The 22,229-nt window shown below is 35.6% G+C and overlaps 1 protein-coding gene across 3 annotated transcripts in view; it reads right to left on the reverse strand.

Annotated features, from left to right (window-relative positions):
• LOC138707993 (phosphonopyruvate decarboxylase-like) overlaps positions 1-22,229 on the reverse strand; it is a 76,543-nt gene that overhangs the window by 21,625 nt on the left and 32,689 nt on the right. For 2 of the 3 annotated variants that reach the window (XM_069838094.1, XM_069838095.1), the window contains exons 2-5: positions 17,160-17,291; positions 12,422-12,569; positions 6,961-7,091; positions 5,805-5,964 (exon numbers count right to left, since the gene is read on the reverse strand). In XM_069838094.1, the coding sequence (XP_069694195.1) occupies positions 5,805-5,964; positions 6,961-7,091; positions 12,422-12,569; positions 17,160-17,276 (556 nt within the window). In that variant the 5' untranslated portion in view covers positions 17,277-17,291. Of the gene's footprint in view, positions 1-5,804; positions 5,965-6,960; positions 7,092-12,421; positions 12,570-17,159; positions 17,292-17,520; positions 17,810-22,229 lie in introns of those variants that run through there. The other variant, XM_069838093.1, reaches the window with a different exon arrangement.

The following is a 22,229-nucleotide window of genomic DNA, read 5'->3' on the forward strand; positions in this document are numbered from 1 at the left end:
AACGTAACCATGTCAATCAGGTACTATCATCGTGTGGTAGATGAAAGAAACTCACTGTCCGATATTACCCGATGTCCGATACTACCCGACTCTCCCCTATATATATATATATATATATATATATATATATATATATATATATATATATATATCCATGTATGGTGGGTCCCTATCACCACGGCATGGCGCGTCCTCAGGTTGCGGATAGAGGAGACGGCCTCCAGATATGGAGGGTAGCTGCGAATATATTGAATAAGCAGTCGTGGACAGCCGATAAGGGGTGGTCCTCCAGCTTGGGGGTTGGGCGAAGGGCTAACAACCCATCACCGTAAAAAACAGCTTGTTACGAATTCCTACAGTAAGCCTCGGAATAGGACTGATTCTCTGGCACGACCACAGCAAAGGAATAAGGTTTTGAGATTTGGCACTTGGAACGTAACTAGTCTTTATAGAACAGGAGGGGTAACATTAGTAGCAAAAGAACTAGCTAGATATAGAATAGACTTCGTAGGAGTACAAGAGGTTAGGTTAGATGGGAATGGCATATCACAAATAGGAGATTACTTGTTGTATTATGGGGAAGGAAACAATAATCACCAATTAGGAACAGGATTCTTTGTACATAAAAGAATAAAATCAGCAGTAAAAAAGGTCGAATTTATCAGTGACAGGTTATCATATTTAGCACTTAAGGGTAGATGGTGCGACATCATAGTTATAAATGCTCACGCCCCTACAGAAGAGAAAGACGACTATATAAAGGATAGCTTCTATGAGGAATTGGAACATACTTTTGATCAGTTCCCTAGATATCATATGAAAATTTTATTGGGGGATTTCAACGCTAAAGTAGGACGGGAGGATATTTTTAGACCAACTATTGGAATAGAGAGCCTACACGCAATTAGTAGTGACAATGGAGTTAGATTAGTCAACTTTGCCACATCGAAAAATTTAATTGTCAAAAGTACAACATTCCCCCATAAGGATATACATAAATATACTTGGACTTCTCCAGATGGATTGACACACAACCAAATAGATCACATCTTGATAGATAAACGGAGACATACTAGTATAGTAGATATTCGAACTTTCAGGGGTGCAGACTGTAATTCTGACCATTATTTGGTGATTGGAGAATTAAGAGAAAGATTATCAGTAACCAAGCGAGTAGAGCAACAAGTTAATATTACTAAATTCAATATTTTGAAATTAAAGGACGAGGAAGCTAAGCAAAATTATCAGGTCGAAATTTCGAATAGGTTTGCCACTTTAGAAAGTTCCGACGAAGTTGAGAAAGAATTAGATGTTAATAGCGTGTGGGAAAATATCAGAGATAGTATCAAAATTGCAGCTGAGCAGAGCATAGGTTATTATGAAACCAAGAAAAAGAAACCGTGGTTTGATGAAGATTGTTGCATGGTAGTAGAAAGAAGGAAACAGGCAAAATTGAAATTCTTACAGGATCCAGTTGAGGAGAAGAGAGATAATTATTTCAATGAAAGACGGGAAGCAAGTCGTACACTTAGGAATAAAAAGAGAGGTTACTTGAAGGAAAAACTGAATGAGGTAGAAACAAATAGTAAGAATAAAAACATTCGAGATTTATATAAGGGTATAAAGGAATTTAAGAACGGATATCAGCCAAGGGTAAACGTGATCAAGGATGAGAATGGTGACTTGCTTGCAGACTCTCCATCAATCCTAAACAGATGGAAAAACTATTTTGCGCAACTACTAAATGTACATAGGCCAAATAGAAATGATCGGGACGAAATTGAAATACAAACTGCTGAGCAATTTATACCCGAACCCACGCTTTCAGAAGTCGAAATTGCGATAGAAAATCTGAAAAAGTACAAGTCTCCAGGTATCGATCAAATTCCAGCAGAATTAATACAAGAGGGTGGGAGTGCATTATATAGCGAAATTTATAAACTTGTACTTGCTATTTGGGAAAAGGAAATTGTACCAGAACAATGGAAGGAGTCCATAATTGTACCTATTTTTAAAAAGGGGGACAAAACCAACTGTGGTAACTTTCGAGGAATATCACTTTTGTTGACGTCGTACAAAATTTTGTCCAATATTCTTTTGAGGAGATTAACTCCGTACGTAGATGAAATTATTGGGGATCATCAGTGCGGTTTTCGGCGTAATAGATCGACTATTGATCAGATTTTTTGTATTCGGCAGATAATGGAGAAAAAATGGGAGTATAAGGGTACAGTACATCAGTTATTCATAGATTTCAAAAAGGCTTATGACTCGGTTAAGAGGGAAGTATTATATGATATTCTTATTGAATTTGGTATTCCCAAGAAACTAGTTCGATTAATTAAAATGTGTCTCAGTGAAACATACAGCAGAGTCCGTATAGGTCAGTTTCTATCTGATGCTTTTCCAATTCACTGCGGGCTAAAGCAGGGAGATGCACTATCACCTTTACTTTTTAACTTCGCTTTAGAATATGCCATTAGGAAAGTTCAGGATAACAGGCAGGGTTTGGAATTGAACGGGCTACATCAGCTTCTTGTCTATGCAGATGACGTGAATATGTTAGGAGAAAATACACAAACGGTTAGGGAAAACACGGAAATTTTACTTGAAGCAAGTAAAGCGATCGGTTTGGAAGTAAATCCCGAAAAGACAAAGTATATGATTATGTCTCGTGACGGGAATATTGTACGAAATGGAAATATAAATATTGGAGATTTATCCTTCGAAGAGGTGGAAAAATTCAAATATCTTGGAGCAACAGTAACAAATATAAATGACACTCGGGAGGAAATTAAACGCAGAATAAATATGGGAAATGCGTGTTATTATTCGGTTGAGAAGCTCTTATCTTCCAGTCTGCTGTCCAAAAATCTGAAAGTTAGAATTTATAAAACAGTTATATTACCGGTTCTTCTATATGGCTGTGAAACTTGGACTCTCACTCTGAGAGAGGAACATAGGTTAAGGGTGTTTGAGAATAAGGTGCTTAGGAAAATATTTGGGGCTAAGCGGGATGAAGTTACAGGAGAATGGAGAAAGTTACACAACACAGAACTGCACGTATTGTATTCTTCACCTGACATAATTAGGAACTTGAAATCCAGACGTTTGAGATGGGCAGGGCATGTAGCACGTATGGGCGAATCCAGAAATGCATATAGAGTGTTAGTTGGGAGACCGGAGGGAAAAAGACCTTTAGGGAGGCCGAGACGTAGATGGGAGGATAATATTAAAATGGATTTGAGGGAGGTGGGGTATGATGATAGAGACTGGCTTAATCTTGCACAGGATAGGGACCGATGGCGGGCTTATGTGAGGGCGGCAATGAACCTTCGGGTTCCTTAAAAGCCATTTGTAAGTAAGTAAGTATATATATATATATATATATATATATATATATATATATATATATACCGGTATATATGAAGAGTATGGCTCACTTTTCTCTAACGTTCTCTATAAAAAATGTTTAAAATGCTTTTCATTATGTTCCAAACAATACATAGGCCTATAACGTTCGCATAGATTTCAAAACATGTTTGCAAATGTAGGTTGCTGCAAATGGCGAAAAAAAAACTACGATTTTTTTCTCGCAATTCAACAATTATTGCTGTCAGCGGGTTCTGTCGAAAAATTGATTCCTTCAACATAACTTACCCCCTACATATACATCGGGTGGTGTAAGGTCAGGTGAATGCTATGGATACGGAAAATTATGCATTCGCCAAAATATTCCCTGAGAAAACTAAGGGAGTATCTGGCAATGTGACAGAACTGGAACCATTGAGTATGATATGCGATGTTTCGTGCACGACAAAGTCTTCGCAGATCTCAGGAATGGTGTGATAATGAGGTTCCTATACCGATCCTGGTTAACAGTCGAAGAATGTCCACCATCGTCTTCCAGAAAATACGGGTCAAGTAGGCCTACACCTTTTGCAGATATGGCACTGGCACACCATATTGTTACACGTTCAAAATGACGGGGAATCTGAACAATAACATGTGGCCGTTCAAAACCAAGGATGCGAGATGAATGTGACATTCATCACTAAACCATATGTTAGACAAGAATATGGGATTCTCGTTTATCATAGCTAACACTGAACCATACACAATTCTTATTGTGATTTTCTACTGACTGACCTCAATGTCAACCAGTCGCAAAAATTACAACGTGTTCATAATTCTTGTGTTCGCTTCGTCTGCGATGTCTGTCGCGCTGACCACATTACCCCATCCTTCCAAACTCTAAGCTGGCTAAGGCTTAACGAACGTAGAAATTTTCATTCCCTTGTTCTCCTTTTCCAAGCCCTTCACACCTCTACACCTACCTACAGTACCTTGCCTCCTTGTTTCAGTTACCTGTCATCATATCATAATCTGTTTACCCGCACACAAAATAGCCGCATACTAGCCATACCAACACATAAGACATCATCGTATTCATCATCATACACAATCTCGCTCTCGCGCTTTTGGAATACCCTAACCAGTGACATCAGAGAATGTCGGAATTTAGTAGCGTTCAAAAGCAAGCTTATTAAGCATTTTCTTACTGCGTAGAGTAGGTTTAATTTGTACTTAATCAATAAAAGAAATGATTCTCTCTTCTTAACTTTTACAAAAAACTGTCTAGCTTTATTAATCAGTTAATCTTTTAGTACTTTGATTTTTATTGTATCTGTAAATTTAATGTTAATTGTAATTATAATTGTAATTGTATTCTTAATATTGTAGTTGTAACCCCCTGGTAGAGGGGAAGAGAAGGCCTGATGGCCTTATCTCTACCAGGTTAAATAAATAAATAAATAAATAAGCATAAATAAATAAATAATTCTGGCACGAAGATCAATATCATTCAAACACTGTCCAATCTGGATTCGATATGCATTTCCACCAAGTCCTTTGAACATTCGACGTATGGATGTTGTACTGATACCAATTTTCAAAGCTTTTCGCAGAAGATTTCAGCGTTTTCTGTTACAGGCCGACCTGTGCAGTCTTTTCTTTGAGTGAGAACGCTTCCCGTACGGCGAAACATGTCAACAACTTATAACAAAACCGCGTTACTCGGCGGAGGTTTGTGAAACTTATCACGAAACTCATCTGAAACTTGTTTCAAACTAGAGCCATTTGCGCGTCCTAGCCCATATGAACGGAAATAATACTCTTCAATAAACACCTTTTTCTCAGTTGTGAGAACCATTTTAGCAAATCTTTACTATATTATGTATCAACAATACAACAATGAGTTCAGATAAATTAACTTCACCATGGATAATGAATTTTTGTTTTTCTAAATTTCTTTTATGACTTGATGAAATGTTTATTTGTGTTATTGCTTCTATAATAGGTTTAATGCTAAGTTATAGTATTAGATTTATAGCGGTGTAGTTTTATAGCAATACTGATTAAAGGTATGGCGGAAGTAAATTCAAAGAGGGAAGTCCTGAAAAGCCATGCCAGAAGGATGGAGCACTCGTCCGTAACCACTTCGAGCGCTTGTGTTCCAGTAATTGATTTTGCCAAACCTGAGCAGCCGCCTGTAGTATCGGCACACGTACTGTGCAACAAATTACAGATGAGGCGAGGAAAGCCAAGAACAATATGGCATGATCAAGTTTTCGCCATCTTCCAAAAAAAAAAAAAAAAAAAAAAAAAAAAAAAAAAAAAAAAAAAAAAAAAAAAAACCCGCAATAGAAAGAAGCAAGTGTGTGATTCAGATTTTAGAAGATTGTAACAATGACGTATTGAGGGGGGTAAAATATTTGAAATATATGACCGTGGTAATAGCCTACCGAGAAGTCTGGACGTCACTTGGCCTTGCAGCATGTGTTGAGGCTCGTCACGCTTGCCTGGCTCACCTCGCCAGCCAATAAGAAGAAGCATGGGTACAGAATATACCTCGGGAGCCGCCAGTGACACAAGGGGGTTGACTATGTTGCCCAGACCCGAATTCTAAACAAGGATATTAACAATGATTCTTATTTATAAACTGAAGAGGCGAGATGATAAAGTGGAGATATGGTGAAATGACAATGGCAGACGAAACTGAAGTACACAAAGGTTCTGTTCACCACAAAACTTACTTGTGTCTAGTGAGAAATAAATCCCTGTCTTTTGAAGTTATGAATAAGAACTTAACAGCAGAGCTACAGTTAGGCTTCTTAACATAAAATATGAAGCACTTAATTTAAGCTTACTGATAAATGTCACAAATAAAGTGCAGTTGCATTTGATAATTTAGGAACAAAACACAGGGTCTACCAACTAGTCTCAAACGAGTACCAGTTAAATACCATGAGCCATATATTAAAACCAGATGTAAGAAGTTCGTACCAAAATTGTTAAATTGTGTAAGCTTAGACTATATATCTACCGAATAAACAGTAGTGACGCAGCTCTCAACGTCAACAAACCTGCAAAACTCATACAGTCTAGTGGTACCTAAACTTATCTTTGGATCAATGATCCTTGGCCTTAGAATAAGAATGAACAATTAACAATGTGTAAAAAAAAACAATAATTGACAATTTACATTCTACGTAATTTTCAATATAAAATAATTGACCTATAAATATAAGAATAACATACAAAATACGTAATAATATCTATCTAGCCTATGACTACCAGCAAATCTTGTAGTGTTGCGTTCAACTTCGTGTGATTGGAAGATTTAAATTCTGTAATGTTAATAACCGCTCACTAAACTACAAATGTTAGCACGTATTAAAACTTTCTCTACTGTGCATATTTGCTGTAATGTAGTTACGGAAGTCATCCATCCACACTTATTGTACTGTGAGTTGTTTATGTGAACTGAGTATACTATACGCAGGGCAGAAGACAACTAGTTAAATAGAGCCGAAATGATGTAGGCTATATGCGTGGCTGCACACAACCTGAAATCTATGTTTTGGTACAAACTTCCTACCTTTAATTAAAACTATATACCTGGAGATACACGAGACTGATGTTCCCTGTGGCGAGGTGGTATCCAGTTGCTAAACCAATAGCATTTCCCTCATTTGCTGCTATTATATGGCAAGTTTCATCTTCATTATGGGCTACATACGCACAGAAATCTGTATATGAAGATGAGAACAACAATTACACTCATTCAACTATAATAATGTCTCAAATGTTAGACAGACCAAAGCTAAAGTATAAATAATATTCGAACGCCAAATATCCACATCGCTAATTATCCGGAACGATTTTCATAAAATATGAAAAGCTCCTTTTAATGTTTCATTATATGTACAGTATCTACTTTAAAAATACTTTCTGTGTTTAAATATTTGTAACTTTTGTTATTAAAAAATGCTGTTTCTGTTTAAATATTAGCAACTTTTGCTCTTTTAATACATTCAGTACTGCTCTTTCACAACATGTTGCTAGAATAATTTTCATTTCTGATCTAATAATCGAGTTTCTGCATATATGGATCATGCCAATCCCAAATTACAGTAGTTCAGATAATTGGAGTTTTTACCATATATAAAATATTGCGAAGTATAGTATTTATCAGTCAGAACTAATTAAACATCGACAGTTGCATATATTTATTATGCTGCATATATATATATATATATATATATATATATATATATATGAGGGGTTCACAACCAGAGTGGACCAAGTCCTTCTAGAATAATTTTGAGAAATTGAGTCTGGCTCATGCTTAGCAACCTCCACCTTCCATAGGAAATGCTGCCCTCTGTGGAGTAACAAATGAGTTTGTTATGGGAATGAATAAATCTAAGTTTTCTTCATCCGAGTCAGTGGCGTGTGGTGATAAATAATCCTGGTGGTGCACAAATATTTATTATGATTATGATTATCATATTATTATTATTATTATTATTATTATTATTATTATTATTATTATTATTATTATTATTATTATAGGTACTAACCACGACATAACTACTAATATATATTATGTAGATATAGATTTACATAATTTTGTTAGTCAAGAAATTGCAGTTAGTCAGTTTCCTATGTGGTCCAGTAATAGCAAAGTAAAGTGTTCATTTTCTGTTGCAGCATACCGTAAATAATATTGTTTTCGCTATATTGCGTTTTATAACACAGTTCACACGTTCACAAGCATTCGATACGTGTGTCGTCTCCTCAGCCTTAACTGCTAAAAATCATCATCTTTCTTTATTTCTTTGAAATCTCATCATGGCATACATCAAAATGGCTTGAAAGACTTCGTTCTGTATAGTGTTTGATGTGCTCTTAAACACTGTTGCTCTTTCCAAATGTTCCTTAAGAGTGCGTCTAATTCAGAACTAAAATTGATGAGGCCAGAAAAATACTAGCGTTTAAAGATGAGTTTCCGCCATCGTGACCTCTTAAAGGCAACAAAACCGCACGCACATATCTGTTCTTGGTAACTTTATCATTGTGAAGTGCAACAATCCAATTGTGTCTGTATGTTTGTTTGACCCAACACTGCTAATTTAACATTATTGTTGAGTGTGCAGCTGAAGAATCGTGTTTTTATTTCTTTCATTCATGTGCTTCAAATCAATCATACCTACAGAACGATAATCAAAATTATTTAGTTACTACGCACAGTCCTAAATTCAAACAGAAAAATAAATACAATTCATAACACGTAGCCTACTTGTTTTTGTCAATGAATGTTCGCCGCCGAACAACAGGCAAGGAAAACAAAATACAGCGTCTTTTATATTGCAGCCACATATTGTATTTTTTGTAAGTCCGAATGTTGAATTTTCTTGTCACTTCTCTATTACTGTTCTTCGTCACTTATAATTTTAATTCCTGTGTACGTCTACCCATCTTCTTTATTTTTATCTTTTCGTGTAAAGTTCTTACAGAAAATTACATATTTATAAGATTTTGCACACTATTCATTGCAATATTTATGATATAACGGGCCAACAGCGACTGCAGAACACATCTGAAAGTGCACACTGTACTGGCTCCCTATGCTCCAAAGCCTGCCAGTGAAACTCTACTACGGTGCATGCTCGAATGGAACAGTGTGCCGCAAGTGTCGAGTGGTAAACCTTACTACGGTGCATGCTCGAATGGAACAGTGTGCCGCAAGTGTCTAGTGGTAAACCTAAGTCCCAGGCGTCAACAAGAACAGTACACGTGCAGCGTTATTTTTACATAGTACCGTATTATAATAAAGAATTATGTCGCTCACATAGTCTACTGCAGCTCATTGATATAAATTTAAGAACATGTGTTATTTGAAGAGGTGTTGCACTGCTCCTGTGCTCCTTAAGAGAAATCGCCACTGTCCGAGATTGTATTAATCCACAAACTGACCACTGGTGGACTTGGTCCATTCTGGTTGTGAGCCCCTCATATATTACGTGGAACTACGTATGGGTGGTGTAAAAAATTAAACATAGCATACAAAGAGAACAAGCAGAATACAAGGATACGGGATGACGAGGAGAACAAGGTGAGCACAAGGAGAACAAAGCAAAGACAAAGAGAGCACAGCGAAGATAAATAGAATAAAGGAAAGACAAGGGGAACACTAGGAGAAAAGGGGAAATATAATAACAAGGGGAATACATGACATCAAGAGGAATACAAGGATAACAAGGCAAAGATAAGAACAAAGAGAACAAGGGGAAAGCAAGGAGAAAAAGGAAGACAAGGAGAAGTCGATGAGAACATGGGAAGACGAGAATAACAGCGGGACCACGAAAACAAGGTAAATACAAGGAGAACAAGGGAAAGACAAAGAGAACAAGGTTGCATTTTTACTTGGCAATCAAGTTCCAAGTTATCCCCCATAACTAGTGAGGAAAAATACGTAGTTCTACGTCAAAAAATCTTAAGTTTCTTTTGTGAAAAAAAAAATAAGTACCGGTAGATTAGGACTGAATAATGAAATACGAAGAGTTATTAATAATCAGGGAAAGGATTTATATGTAAATACATATTTACTTATAAAGCTAATATAATTTATATTTTGCATTATCTTTATGTTTCACAATGTGTAGGGTTGAAAAATCCTACTTTTATTTTCCATATTTTTCCATATTTTAGAGTTTAGTACATATTTTCGTTAATTTCCATATATTTTCCATATTTCATATAAAACAGTCCATATTATATTAGGTTTAACAATAAAACAAAACAAAATTCCATTAACTTTTAAAAATACATTTCAACAATAGAGATTTAAACACATGTTCAGTAATCCCTTTAACATCAGAGTTATTTGAAAATTAGCAGTCCTATCAACAATGGGAAAGTAAGTTACAAAACTGTATTAATTTAATTTAAAATTTTTAACAGACTTCAGTTGTGCAGCTCAACAGTTAAATGCCAGTCAGAGTACACATAGGTTCAGTTTTGTAAATCATACTATAAAGACGGTAAATATGCCAAAAGTACGTCATTCAGTCAATTTAAAATCAAAACTAACAAGTTACATTTCAGAATTTAAAGAAGATGGTTTATCAACTGACAATAAAATATTATTTTGTAATTTGTGTCAGTGTGCAGTATCATCTACACAAAAGTTCCTGGTGCAACAACACATTACAACTAGTAAACATCAGGCCAACAAACAACTAAATTCCAAGCAGAGACAATTGTTTTTAACACAACCAACAACATCGAATGTAAGATCTGAGTTTAACATCGACCTGTGCCGTTCTCTCATCTCTGCTGATATTCCTCTCTACAAACTAAAGAATAAGGTCTTCAGGGAATTCCTTGAAAAATATACTCAACATACAATCCCGGATGAGTCAACACTTAGGAAGACGTATGCTCCATCCATCTACGATGAGACAATACAGAAGATAAGAGATGAAATTAAAGATAGTTCAATTTGGGTTTCCATTGATGAGACTCCCGACAAAGAAGGTAGACTTGTTGGTAATGTAGTTATCGGTTTGTTAAGTGAACAATATTCTGAACGAATTCTTTTACATTGTGATGTTCTAGAAAAGTGCAATAACAAAACTATAGTTAAACTGTTCAACGAAGCTATGGGTATCCTGTGGCCAAAGGGTATTATGTACGATAATGTGTTATTCTTTATTAGCGATGCTGCCCCTTATATGGTCAAAGCTGGACAAGCATTATCTGTTGTATATCCTAAATTGACTCATTTTACTTGTGTGGCGCATGCATTTCATCGTGTGGCAGAAGTGGTCAGAGACAATTTCCCTAAAGTAGATTTGTTGATTTCATCAGTGAAAAAAGTATTTCTCAAAGCTCCCAGTAGAGTTAACGTGTTGAAAGAAATGTACCCTGAAATTCCATTGCCACCAAAGCCAATTTTAACTAGATGGGGTACATGGCTAGAAGCAGTTGAATATTATGCCGAACATATAGACTCTATTAACAATGTTCTCCTTGCATTGGACTCTGAAGATGCAGTCTCAATTGATACTGCGAAAACAGTTACCTGTGACATAAGTGTGAAGAATGACTTAGCTCACATTCAGCATACATTTTCATGCATCATAAAAACGCTCAAAAGTCTCCAAAATAGGCACCTTTCACTATCTGAAAGTTTTGAAATTATAAATAGTACTGTGGAACAACTGAATCGTGGTAGAGGTAAAGTTGCAGATGCAGTAAGAGCTAAGGTGGACACTGTACTTTCAAAAACCCCTGGATATGAAGAACTACAAAAGGTTGTTGCTGTGATGAGTGGTGAATCAACAGTGAAGATTAACTTGGACTTATCCCCAGCAGACATTGTGAAATTGAATTATGTACCAGTTACTTCTTGTGACGTCGAACGCTCTTTTAGTCAGTATAAATCTATCCTCAGAGACAATAGAAGAAGATTCACTTTTCAGCACTTGAAAGAAATGTTTGTAACCTATTGTTATGGTAACAGACAATAAAAATTGTGTTTTGTTGAAACTACATTGGAAGATAAGGTACGTCCATTATATTTTTTGTTTAGTTTGATTAAAATGTACCAATATTTAACGTACATAGTCATTTTTTTATAATTTTAAGTCCATATTTAATTCCATATTTTGGTAAAAATCCATATTTAATTCCATATTTTGGTAAAAATAACTACATATATATTTACATATTTCATATATTTTTAGTCCATATAAATCCGTTCCCTGTTAATAATATACCCAGCAGATTGGGGAATGCAATGATATTTGAGAGAGTGTTGAGAAAAAAGAAGAGAATGATACCACTTCGGCCTCTACAGTTGCTACCTACGTTAAGAGCAGAAAAAATACTATATGATGTTTTAATTAGATCATTCTCTCGTTCAACTACTTTTCTTTACAGCCATCTCAGTTAAAATAATACAGTTCACAACTTTTGAATTTCTCTAATCTAAAGAGTTACTTCATAAATTCGTCCTAGAAATGCCACATTTTAAATATAAACATGCTACTAAAATGCTTTAAAACATTACCTTTGAGTAATGAGTCTGGAACACCACAAAAGAATTGTATACCAATATCCTTTATAGCTCTGTGGAATTCTTTCGGGTCAAGAAAGTCACGCACAAGTTCTGTCATGTGACCAGCCTCCAGATTAAGTTTGATTTGTTCTTGAACTTGCTGCAAGTGAGCCAATTAATTTCATATACAAACAATATCCGATCTCTTAACCAACTGGGTAATAAAACTATTTAAAAATGACCTATAGGTCCACCCTATTTTATCTGAAAAATTATTTTAATGAAATTTTAATTAATTTTCTTGATGTGATGCGGTCAATCAATATATTTTACTTAATATCTACTACACGTCTGGACAGTGTCCAGTTATTTATTTTAACACATTTCATTGTCTGATTGTTTTCTTAAAGAAGCAGTAACTTCGATGACTGTTTTTCATATTAAAACAGTCATGCTTAAAAGGTTAAGTTGTTGCTTTCTTCAGGTGTGAAGCAAAATAATTCAGGTTAAGAAACAGTAAACAAGTATATACTAAGCTCATAGGAATTAAATTATACGAAAAGTAATTTTTCTTGTTCAGTAAGCGTGACAAATTATCCGATAATATCTTTATAGTTCAAATGGACTTCCATTTTTCCTTTGTGCTGGTTCTAATGTCAAATAGAACAACCTCGTTTATTTGATTTCTTAAATTTTATTGAGTACAATTTCTGCTTATTTTATCAGTCATATCTTGCAAGTTTTCGATATCGGTATTGGAAATCAATATTTTTCCTTCCGTTTGTCACATTTTCAGTTACGCTATATTAGATGAAACAACAGCATTTAACACAGAAGTAACAAGTAGCCTACTATTGATGGTTACGAATATCGTTAAGATTAGAAAACAACAACATTTACCCACATAACTAGTGGCGGAACCAGAATTTGGTTCTAGTGGGCGATTGATTATTTTTTTCATAAACTGACTACGTTAGCAAAACTTTAATGTTTCATTACTTGTAATTAAAAATTAAAATAGAACTTATTGATCTGAATAGGTCCTCAACGAAACAAAAAAGAAAACCATTTGCTGCTCAGTCCACAAGGCCATAAATGCAGTACAATTATGCTTTCTCGGCAACAATGCAGTAATGCACATACGCAATGAGCTATCACGACCTGCCAGTACGCCGAAACATTTTTTTTGACATTATCTTTCACGCCATGTAGACCCATCGCTTATTATGTTGAACCGTAATGAAATGTAATTTTTTCTCGCTGCAGTTTATTTCGTCGCATTTTACCCTTAGCACGTAGGTTTCATTTCATCGCACGGCCATTTTTATTTTGTTATACTTTTAAGCCAGACATACATAAAGAATTATTAAAAGTATAATTCAATTTATCGGAGATTTAATAATGAACAGCAAGCTAATTTTAAAGTAACGTAACAGGCTGCAAATGTAACAGGTCACGAGTTATTCCTAGCTTTTATAAGTTTAATGTGATCCAACTCCATACCAATTGACAGTAAATCCGCTCCGCTGTTAGCCTTTCATTACAACTTCTTTCGGCTCGGTGGGCCTCAGCCTCGTCACAGCTTATATATATTGTTTGTACTGTATTTAACTTACGTTAAAAAGATTTATATCTGAAAATACACTGCTCCACCTGCGTAATAGAGTGCGTCTTAGTCTAAAGAATGCAGCAAAACAGCACAACGTGGTCTGTTGCTGTGACAAGAATTCAAGTCCCCGTATATCGGTGAGGTGTCATGTCACAAACATGTTTACGTCTGAGTGTTTCTGACAAAGTAAATATTATTTAAGGCCTTGAAAACGGTGCAAATATTAAGGATATTGCTGGAGGGTTTATTTATTTATTTATTTGTTTACTTATTTATTTATTATTGTATGTTATAGACAGATATATTCTAGGATATAAAATTGATTTGTATTAACGTTGTATCAGATTCACTTTTTATAACGAATTAACAACTCTTAAATATCCATTCCCGTATGATCAATTTTTTTTACTGTCCATCATATTCCTTGACTTCCATGCTCTACCTAAATATGATGCTTGCGATTGCATGGGATTTGCTTCGCGTGTTATATCTAAGTAGGTAAACATTGGCTTTCTCCTATATCGACGGAGAGTTGTATTTTGAATCTTTGAAAAAGTGAAAAAAAAAAAATATTTACTCGGTGTAACTTTTGCTGTAGTCCGCCTACGTCTAAATAAGCACAGAATGTACGTATGTGTCTCATGTAGGCCTATATATTTTGATATAATCTATAGAGTGTCCCATAACCTTCGGGACATTTCCATAACTAGCGTTTTTAATGTAATCAAAAAATAGATTTGTATTTACGTTATATGGTTGACCAACCTACTGTTTGAAATGGTTGACAATAATTATTCAGAGTATTACACAAATTCACAGTAACACAAAGTTATTTTTTAAAATGCCCCATATTTTCATTCTTTAAATTTGTTGCACTTTTCGTCCTCATTCAAATGATATAAGAATAACAGAGCGTTGTATTAAGGTAATTACAAATAATAAAAATAACAATTTAGAAATAATATGCATATTTTTAGCTCATTCATGAAAAATAGCCTTCGAAGAGGTGAATATCAATATAAAATTTTACATCACTTTCCTTCTTATGCAATACATGCATGCTTCAAAAGTCTTCTTTTGCAGATTCTTTAAGTTTCCTGGCTATGTATTGTAGACCTCTGATTTTAAATGCCCTCATAAAAAGAAATCTAATGGTGTCATATTTGGAGAGCGTGCTGGCTATCTTATTAGTCCGTTGGTTCTAATCATCGCCTGCCCGAACACATCGCATGGCTGCTTATACTGCCTGCTCATAAGACCATTTTAACAATGATTTCACTAAAACAGCGTATTTCCAAATTCCAACAGTAGGTTCAGCACCAACCAACTCATCTGTATCTATATCTGCTTCAAACTATAAAGAAACGTTGTTCTATCTACTTTGCGCCAGTATGACATATTAAAGTGTGTTACGAACAAAGACGTTGTAGTTATATATACGAATAATAATCATCATCAGAAACTTGTGTCAAAAACTCTTGTGGATAAATTCGTCAAACCTCTACTTAGTAATGCAGGAAAGTTCCACATAGAAAAAGTTTTCCGGTTTTCTTGTTAGGATAAACCTATTTTTCGGAAAGTACCGAAGCTGCAAGTTCCTGACTCAATAGTTCATTTTTTTTATTGAATTGCCCAGTTGCAAAAGTCCCTATCTGAAAAGTTCATATATCATGATCATGATCATGATCATCATCATGATCATCATCATCATCATCATCATCCTGTCAAGTAAGCTTACTAGTCCCAAAAGAACTGTTACGGCCTGAAAAAGCGATTTTCTTGCCATCTTTTCATAGGTCGACCAAGTGACCGTTTCCCATTTGGACGATACTTCATTATTTCCTTAGGGATCCTGGATGAAACCATTCTTGAGACGTGTTCCTTCCAGTTTAACTGATATCTGGAGATATAATCCAGTATTGATGACACATTAAGTTCTTGAAGGATATCTTCATTTTTTTCGATCCCATTTAGTGTAGCCAGCTGTTCGGCGCATGAATCCCATCTCGCAAGCTGTTTTCTGCTTTCATCTTTTGTCTTCATAGTCCACGCTTCACTCCCATAACATAAGACTGGTCGAGCTATTATTTGACAAAGAGGAGTACGAGTTGATTTTTGTACTAATGAAGGTTTTAAAACTCTATTAATGATGCCCATTGATTTGTTGAATTTTACAATTTTCTTTGATAAACCCAAATTTTCAACAAAAGAAAGTTCATATTCTAAATAATTAAACTCATTAACTCTTTCCAAAATTGTGTCATTTAAACAAATTTTGCTTGGTATTGGGTATTTACCACAATATCTTTTTGTAAATCACCAAAAGCTGGTAGTATGTGAACAGATCATGGTGTCCTGCAGTTTTTTAAGAACAAAATAATTAATTAATCTTACAAGTTCTATAAAATATAATCCTAGTAAATTTGCAATTTTAATTTGAAAACACTTTTTAATTCTGCCTTACAGGGAGTTTTATAACTGAGCAACTCATTGGCTTTCATATTTTAAATTTTATGCATGTCTAGTTGTATTTATTTTTGTTTTAAGAGCAAAGAATATAATGGATTAACGAAGCTATTAGAGTCGCATAATATAAACATAAAACATAAGACCTATATTCATAAGCGACTTCATTGGCCGTTAGGAGTTGCCATCCAGCGGCAATTTTTTCCTGTTCATGTTTGATGTTTGACCATTAATGAGCAGGCAGTATAAGCAGCCATCGGATGCGTGTATGCTTTCGAGCAGGCGGTGGTTCTAATTCATCTTTGTAAGAATTCCTTGCCTTAACTGCTGACAAGAAGTCAATTTAAGAATTCTGAAGAAAAATTAGATATGTATACTATATGGAAGTCCCTTAATAAAAGTAAGGACCTAACACATACCCATCTAAAATCGAACACTGTAATATATTACCCCACACTTCTTGATGTTAGAGGCAACTACTTCATGCGTCTGGCCAACTCTATAATATAAATATATAAACTGCTTTAAATACACTAAAATAGGCCTATGCTATTTTTGGGTTTGTCCATGACCATGAGAGTGTGTTACATAGTGTATAATATAGGTATACTAAACATATAATGTATATTAGGCAAAAATAAACAAATATTGATTGCTGTTTACAAAAGAACTCACCATACTCTGCATATCTCGTGGATTTCTAGTGCTGAATGATGCAAGTCCTGCAAGTCTTGGAAATAAGTGAACTACTGACGGCCGTCTGAAGAGCAAGATCGTTTTAATTGCTGTCATATCTGAATGTGAGATCTATCAAAACAAATCATAACATTTATTTATAATTTTATGTTCAAGACATGCTGCTAATTCTCCTTTTGGACAGTAAGTAGGCCTACTATATTTAGTTATTTCTTACTGACCATGATAAGTATGATAAGTGATAACAATTTATTCATCTATTTAAAGAATAATTATGATAGGCTACTTTTCTTAGAAAAGTGCACTAAAATTTAAAACAATGATTTATCATTTAAGTTACCATTGAAATTATATCTGCAGCTAATGATAGCATCTATAGTTTATTTTTATCGTCATCCTGAAAATAAAGATCCTTTAGACAATGAAATTCATATCCTTACTTTAATTGGACGGAGTTTCGCAATAAGGGACCAAGCGCCAAAAACTTGTTTCGAGATATTGGCCACTGAAATGAATTTGTTTTTTCATAAAACATTTTATCCAAGAAGTATTATAACATTCATACCATTACAAAAAAATAGCACAAATAATACCAAAAAAGGTTAACTGATTTTTGATAAGAGACCAGCAATTTAATTAATATTTCAAAGCAAAATAGGCCTAAATAAATTAATTTTATGCAATAAACGAATTTTTGCTTATTAATAGCAGCAATATTCAGATATCGCATTCTTGATTTTTTCCGAGTTGAATATTAACCTGCCATCAACAGATTTGTGCAAATATCTCTCTTTTTTTTTTAATTGTCGCTTGATATATTATTGCGTAACCCCGTCCAATTAATATGTCTTGCTGAAAGTTTCATTCAATCCGTTTGTATACCATTAAGGTAGGCGTCCACTTAATTGTTAGGCCTACCGGAACGGATTCGTTCATCGCGTTCCGAATTTTATTCTTTGTCACTATTTTAAATGGAGCATAGCCGTATCGCCTCTACCCGCATGACCGGATTCCGTCCAGAAAGCTGGCCAGCAGGGGCGGTTTTTCGGGTGCAGCTCGTGAAGCGCCACTTCACCTGTTTACTAAGCGCAAGTATTTTAATATTTTATTTTAGTTCACTTCATTTTTGTCTTTTACGTTCTGCGTTGTGATATGTTCTGCACTTAGGTATTCTGCATTATGGAACACTAGTCCCATTGTCACTATGGTTGGCGCAGAGTGAAGAAGGGTGACAATTGTAGCTATATCCCTCTTTCAGAGGTAGAGCTTCTCAATTTGCGGATTTGTTTACGGGTAACCATGGCAACGAACCCTTGTAAGATTTCTATAGAGCCTGTCTGCGAGGGTACTTGAATCGCTGACAAAACATTTCTCATGTAGCTGCAAACACATTATAGCCTCCTGGATTGGCTCTTTTGAAAGGAAAATAACGGCACGCGAATACAATGAGATAAAATTCCTTGTCTTTCACAGTGTTCACACTTCTTTGTACCTGTTAATTTCAGTTTGTGAGACGTGTGAATAGAGTGACTGTGTTATGTCTTGTTGCTAAAACGATATATTAGAAGATTAAGTTAACTAAGCAGTTATTATTTATATTTTTAGTGATAGTTTTATAATTGTTTTTAAAAGTGGCGACTCAAATATTTTTAATAACAACGAGGAATGTATCCTATAAACGATATAGTGTGTAGCGTGTTACAGACACCATTTTCGCGATGGACCGAAGGTGATGAAAGAGATGTAGTATTAGCGGGAAAACCACCGGAGTGGCTCAGTCGGTTAATGCGCTTGCCTGCCGGTCTGAAATTGCGCTCGGGCGCGGGTTCGATCCCCGCTTGGGCTGATTACCTGTAAGGTGAATGTCAGGTAATCTGTGGAGAATCCTCGGCCTCATCTCGCCAAATACCATCTCGCTATCACCAATCTCATCGACGCTAAATAACATCGTAGTTGAAACAGCGTCGTTAAATAACCGACTAAAATAAAAAAAATTGTTAGCGGGGAAACCAACACTAGTTATTAATATATCGGGAAAAAAGTTGAAAAGGAAAGATGCAAGATCTTACAACAAACATTTTAAAAGTGCGTGGAACAGTGAATATCAGTGGCTGTGCTGTAGTTCTTATTTGGAAAAATTGTTTTGTTGGCCCTGTTTGTTAGTTGGAATAAAAAAATCGGGGTGGAAATCGGATGGATTTTGTGAAAACAGATGAAGTTTTTGTCAGTTTTTTTAAAGCTAAAGAAAGGGGTGAATTTTCAGGGCGGAAATATGTTAAGCTGTCAGAAGGTGAACTTTTTCAGAAGTACAAACAATTATTTTTGAAATACGTGACGTCATTTTTATGCAAGTTAACATTAGATACTAAGACATTGAACAGCTTCAGTTTTGCTCTTTTGCCAATACTTCAAAATTTCTTGAGTATTCAAATATTTTTCCTTCTAATGCTCTTGCCACTGCTACATGATCTGATTGAGAAGCAGCCAGTTCATGACAACAGTGACAATTCTCCTTCCGTAGAGACAGATGAATCAAATTAATCTACAAAAAATAGGTAAGTAGTACATCATATTCCTTAATAAAAGAGCTTCACCAACTTTTGAGATTGCGAGCCGCCACTGCTGGCCAGAGATTTCTAAACGAACATCCGTAAGGGCCATTATGAAAATACGGAATGTCAAAACAATTATATCGACTGCAAGACCTCCAATCGCGGTGATATTGAAGGCACATTAATTAATGGCTGACGCGAAGATTTCGTTAGTCCAACAGTATGAAGAGCTTTACAATTTATCAAATTGGGATTGTAGCAATGTTGATATGAAAAATGAATATAGCTATGGGATGAAATTGGGAAAATAATGAATGAACCAGGTATATTCTTCATAATTTATTTAAGTTGCAAAGCTGTTTATTTTATTTTCAGGTTCAGCCCAATATGCAGCGGGATATTGTCTACGAAATGAGATCACAAACGCAATGAAGATGTAATGGAAGAATTACAACTAGAACCTGTAATTAATCACGTAAAACATTATCGGAACAACTGAATAAATCATTTGCATAGCATGCATAGAGATAGAATCCCGAAAGTCATGCTCCACTATCGCCCAAACGGGAAGAGATTTCTCGGTCGTCCAAAGAAGCGCTGGATTGAAAATTCAACTGTGAGATCGTAACAGGCCATATGGCCTAATATTTGAAGGGAAAAAGAAGAAGATGACGAAGAAGAAGAAGAAGAGGTTCAGCCCATAACACAATGAAACAATGCGCTCTATCGGACTCTATACTAAATACTCATTTGTATTCTACATATTAATGTGATCGCTTAAGGAAATGAAGAATAGGAAAGCAACAGGAGTTGATGGAATCCCAATTGAATTAGTGAAATGCTTGCGTGGAAACAAGAAGAAAGTTCTATCATTATGCAACGAAATATATGAGCAAGGCGACTGGCCTGAAGATTTCACGGAGACAGTGTTGCTTCCAATACCGAAGAAAATTAATGCCAAGAAATGTAACGAGTTCAGGACGATCAGCCTGATATCGCACTCAGCGAAGATTCTCCTGCGAATACTGAATCGACGTTTATATTCTAAGATGGAAGAACAGTGGAAGAAGAGCAGTTTGGCTTCGGGAAGGGAAAAAGGTACGAGAGAAGCAATTGGACTGCTACGAACAATCGGCGAAAGATACCTAGAGAAGGATAAAAAAGTGTATGTAGTATTTGTGAACCTAGAAAAGGCGTTTGACAGAGTGGATTGGAATAAACTGTTAGGGATCCTAAAGAATTATTGGCGTGGATTGGACAGAGAGGTGGCTGTTCAGTATATGAAACAACGAGTCAAAGTCAGGAGAGAAGAAATATCTTAAGGAAGTGAAATAGGGAGAGGATTACGACAAGGATGCCCTTTATCGTCTACCGTGTTCAACATCTACTTGGAGGGTTTAGTGAAGAACTATTTTCAGAACATGGGAGGAGTGATATTAGGATGAAGAATAATAAAGTATGTAAGATTTGCTGATAATGGCATTGTTAGCAAAAGAGGAGATGATACTAAGGGATATCCTACTGGAGCTAAATGACAGCTGTGAGCAGTATGGGATGAAGATAAATGCCAACAAGACGAATACCATGGTCATAGGAAGAAAAGTAAAGAAGGTAAACTTGCGAATTCTAAATGAGGCAGTAGAGCAAGTGGACAGCTTCAAATATTTGGAGTGTACTATAAGCAGTAACATGAGCTGCTGCCAAGAAGTCAAAAGGAGAACAGCAATGGAAAGGAAGCTTTTAATAGAAAAAGGAGCATCTTCTGCAGACCTCTGAAGAAATACCTAAGGAAGAGACTAGTGAAGTATTTTGTGTGGAGTGTAGCATTGTATGGAGCAGAAACATGAACATTACGATGAAGTGAAGAGAAGCGAATAGAAGCATTTGAAATGTGGATATGGAGAAGGATGGAGCGTGTGAAATGGACAGACAGAATAAGAAACGAAGCTGTGTTGGAAAGAGTGGATGAAGGAAGAATGATGCTGAAACAGATCAGAAAGAGGAAAAGGAATTGGCTGGGTCACTGGTTGAGAAAAAACTGCCTACTGAAGGATGCATTAGAAGGAATGGTGAACGGATCAAGAGTTCGTGGCAGAAAAGATATCAGATGATTAAGATATGTGAATTATATGCGGAGACTAAAAGGAAGGCAGAAAATAGGAAATACTGGAGAATACTGGGTTTGCACTGAAAGACCTGCCCTTGGGCAAAACAGTCTGTTTAGTTTATTTTACGACGCTGTATCAACATCTAGGTTATTTAGCATCTGAATGATATGAAGGTGATAATGCCGGTGAAATGAATCCGGGGTCCAGCACCGAAAGTTACGCAGCATTTGCTCGTATTGGGTTGAGGGAAAACCCCGGAAAAAACCTCAACCAGGTAATTTGCTCCTACCGGGATTCGAACCCGGGCCACCTGGTTTCGCAGCCAGACACGCTGACCGTTACTCCACAGGTGTGTACTGGGCAAAACATTATGAATGAATGTATACAAA

Source organism: Periplaneta americana, chromosome 10 (assembly GCF_040183065.1).
Source record: "Periplaneta americana isolate PAMFEO1 chromosome 10, P.americana_PAMFEO1_priV1, whole genome shotgun sequence".
NCBI lineage: Eukaryota > Metazoa > Arthropoda > Insecta > Blattodea > Blattidae > Periplaneta > Periplaneta americana.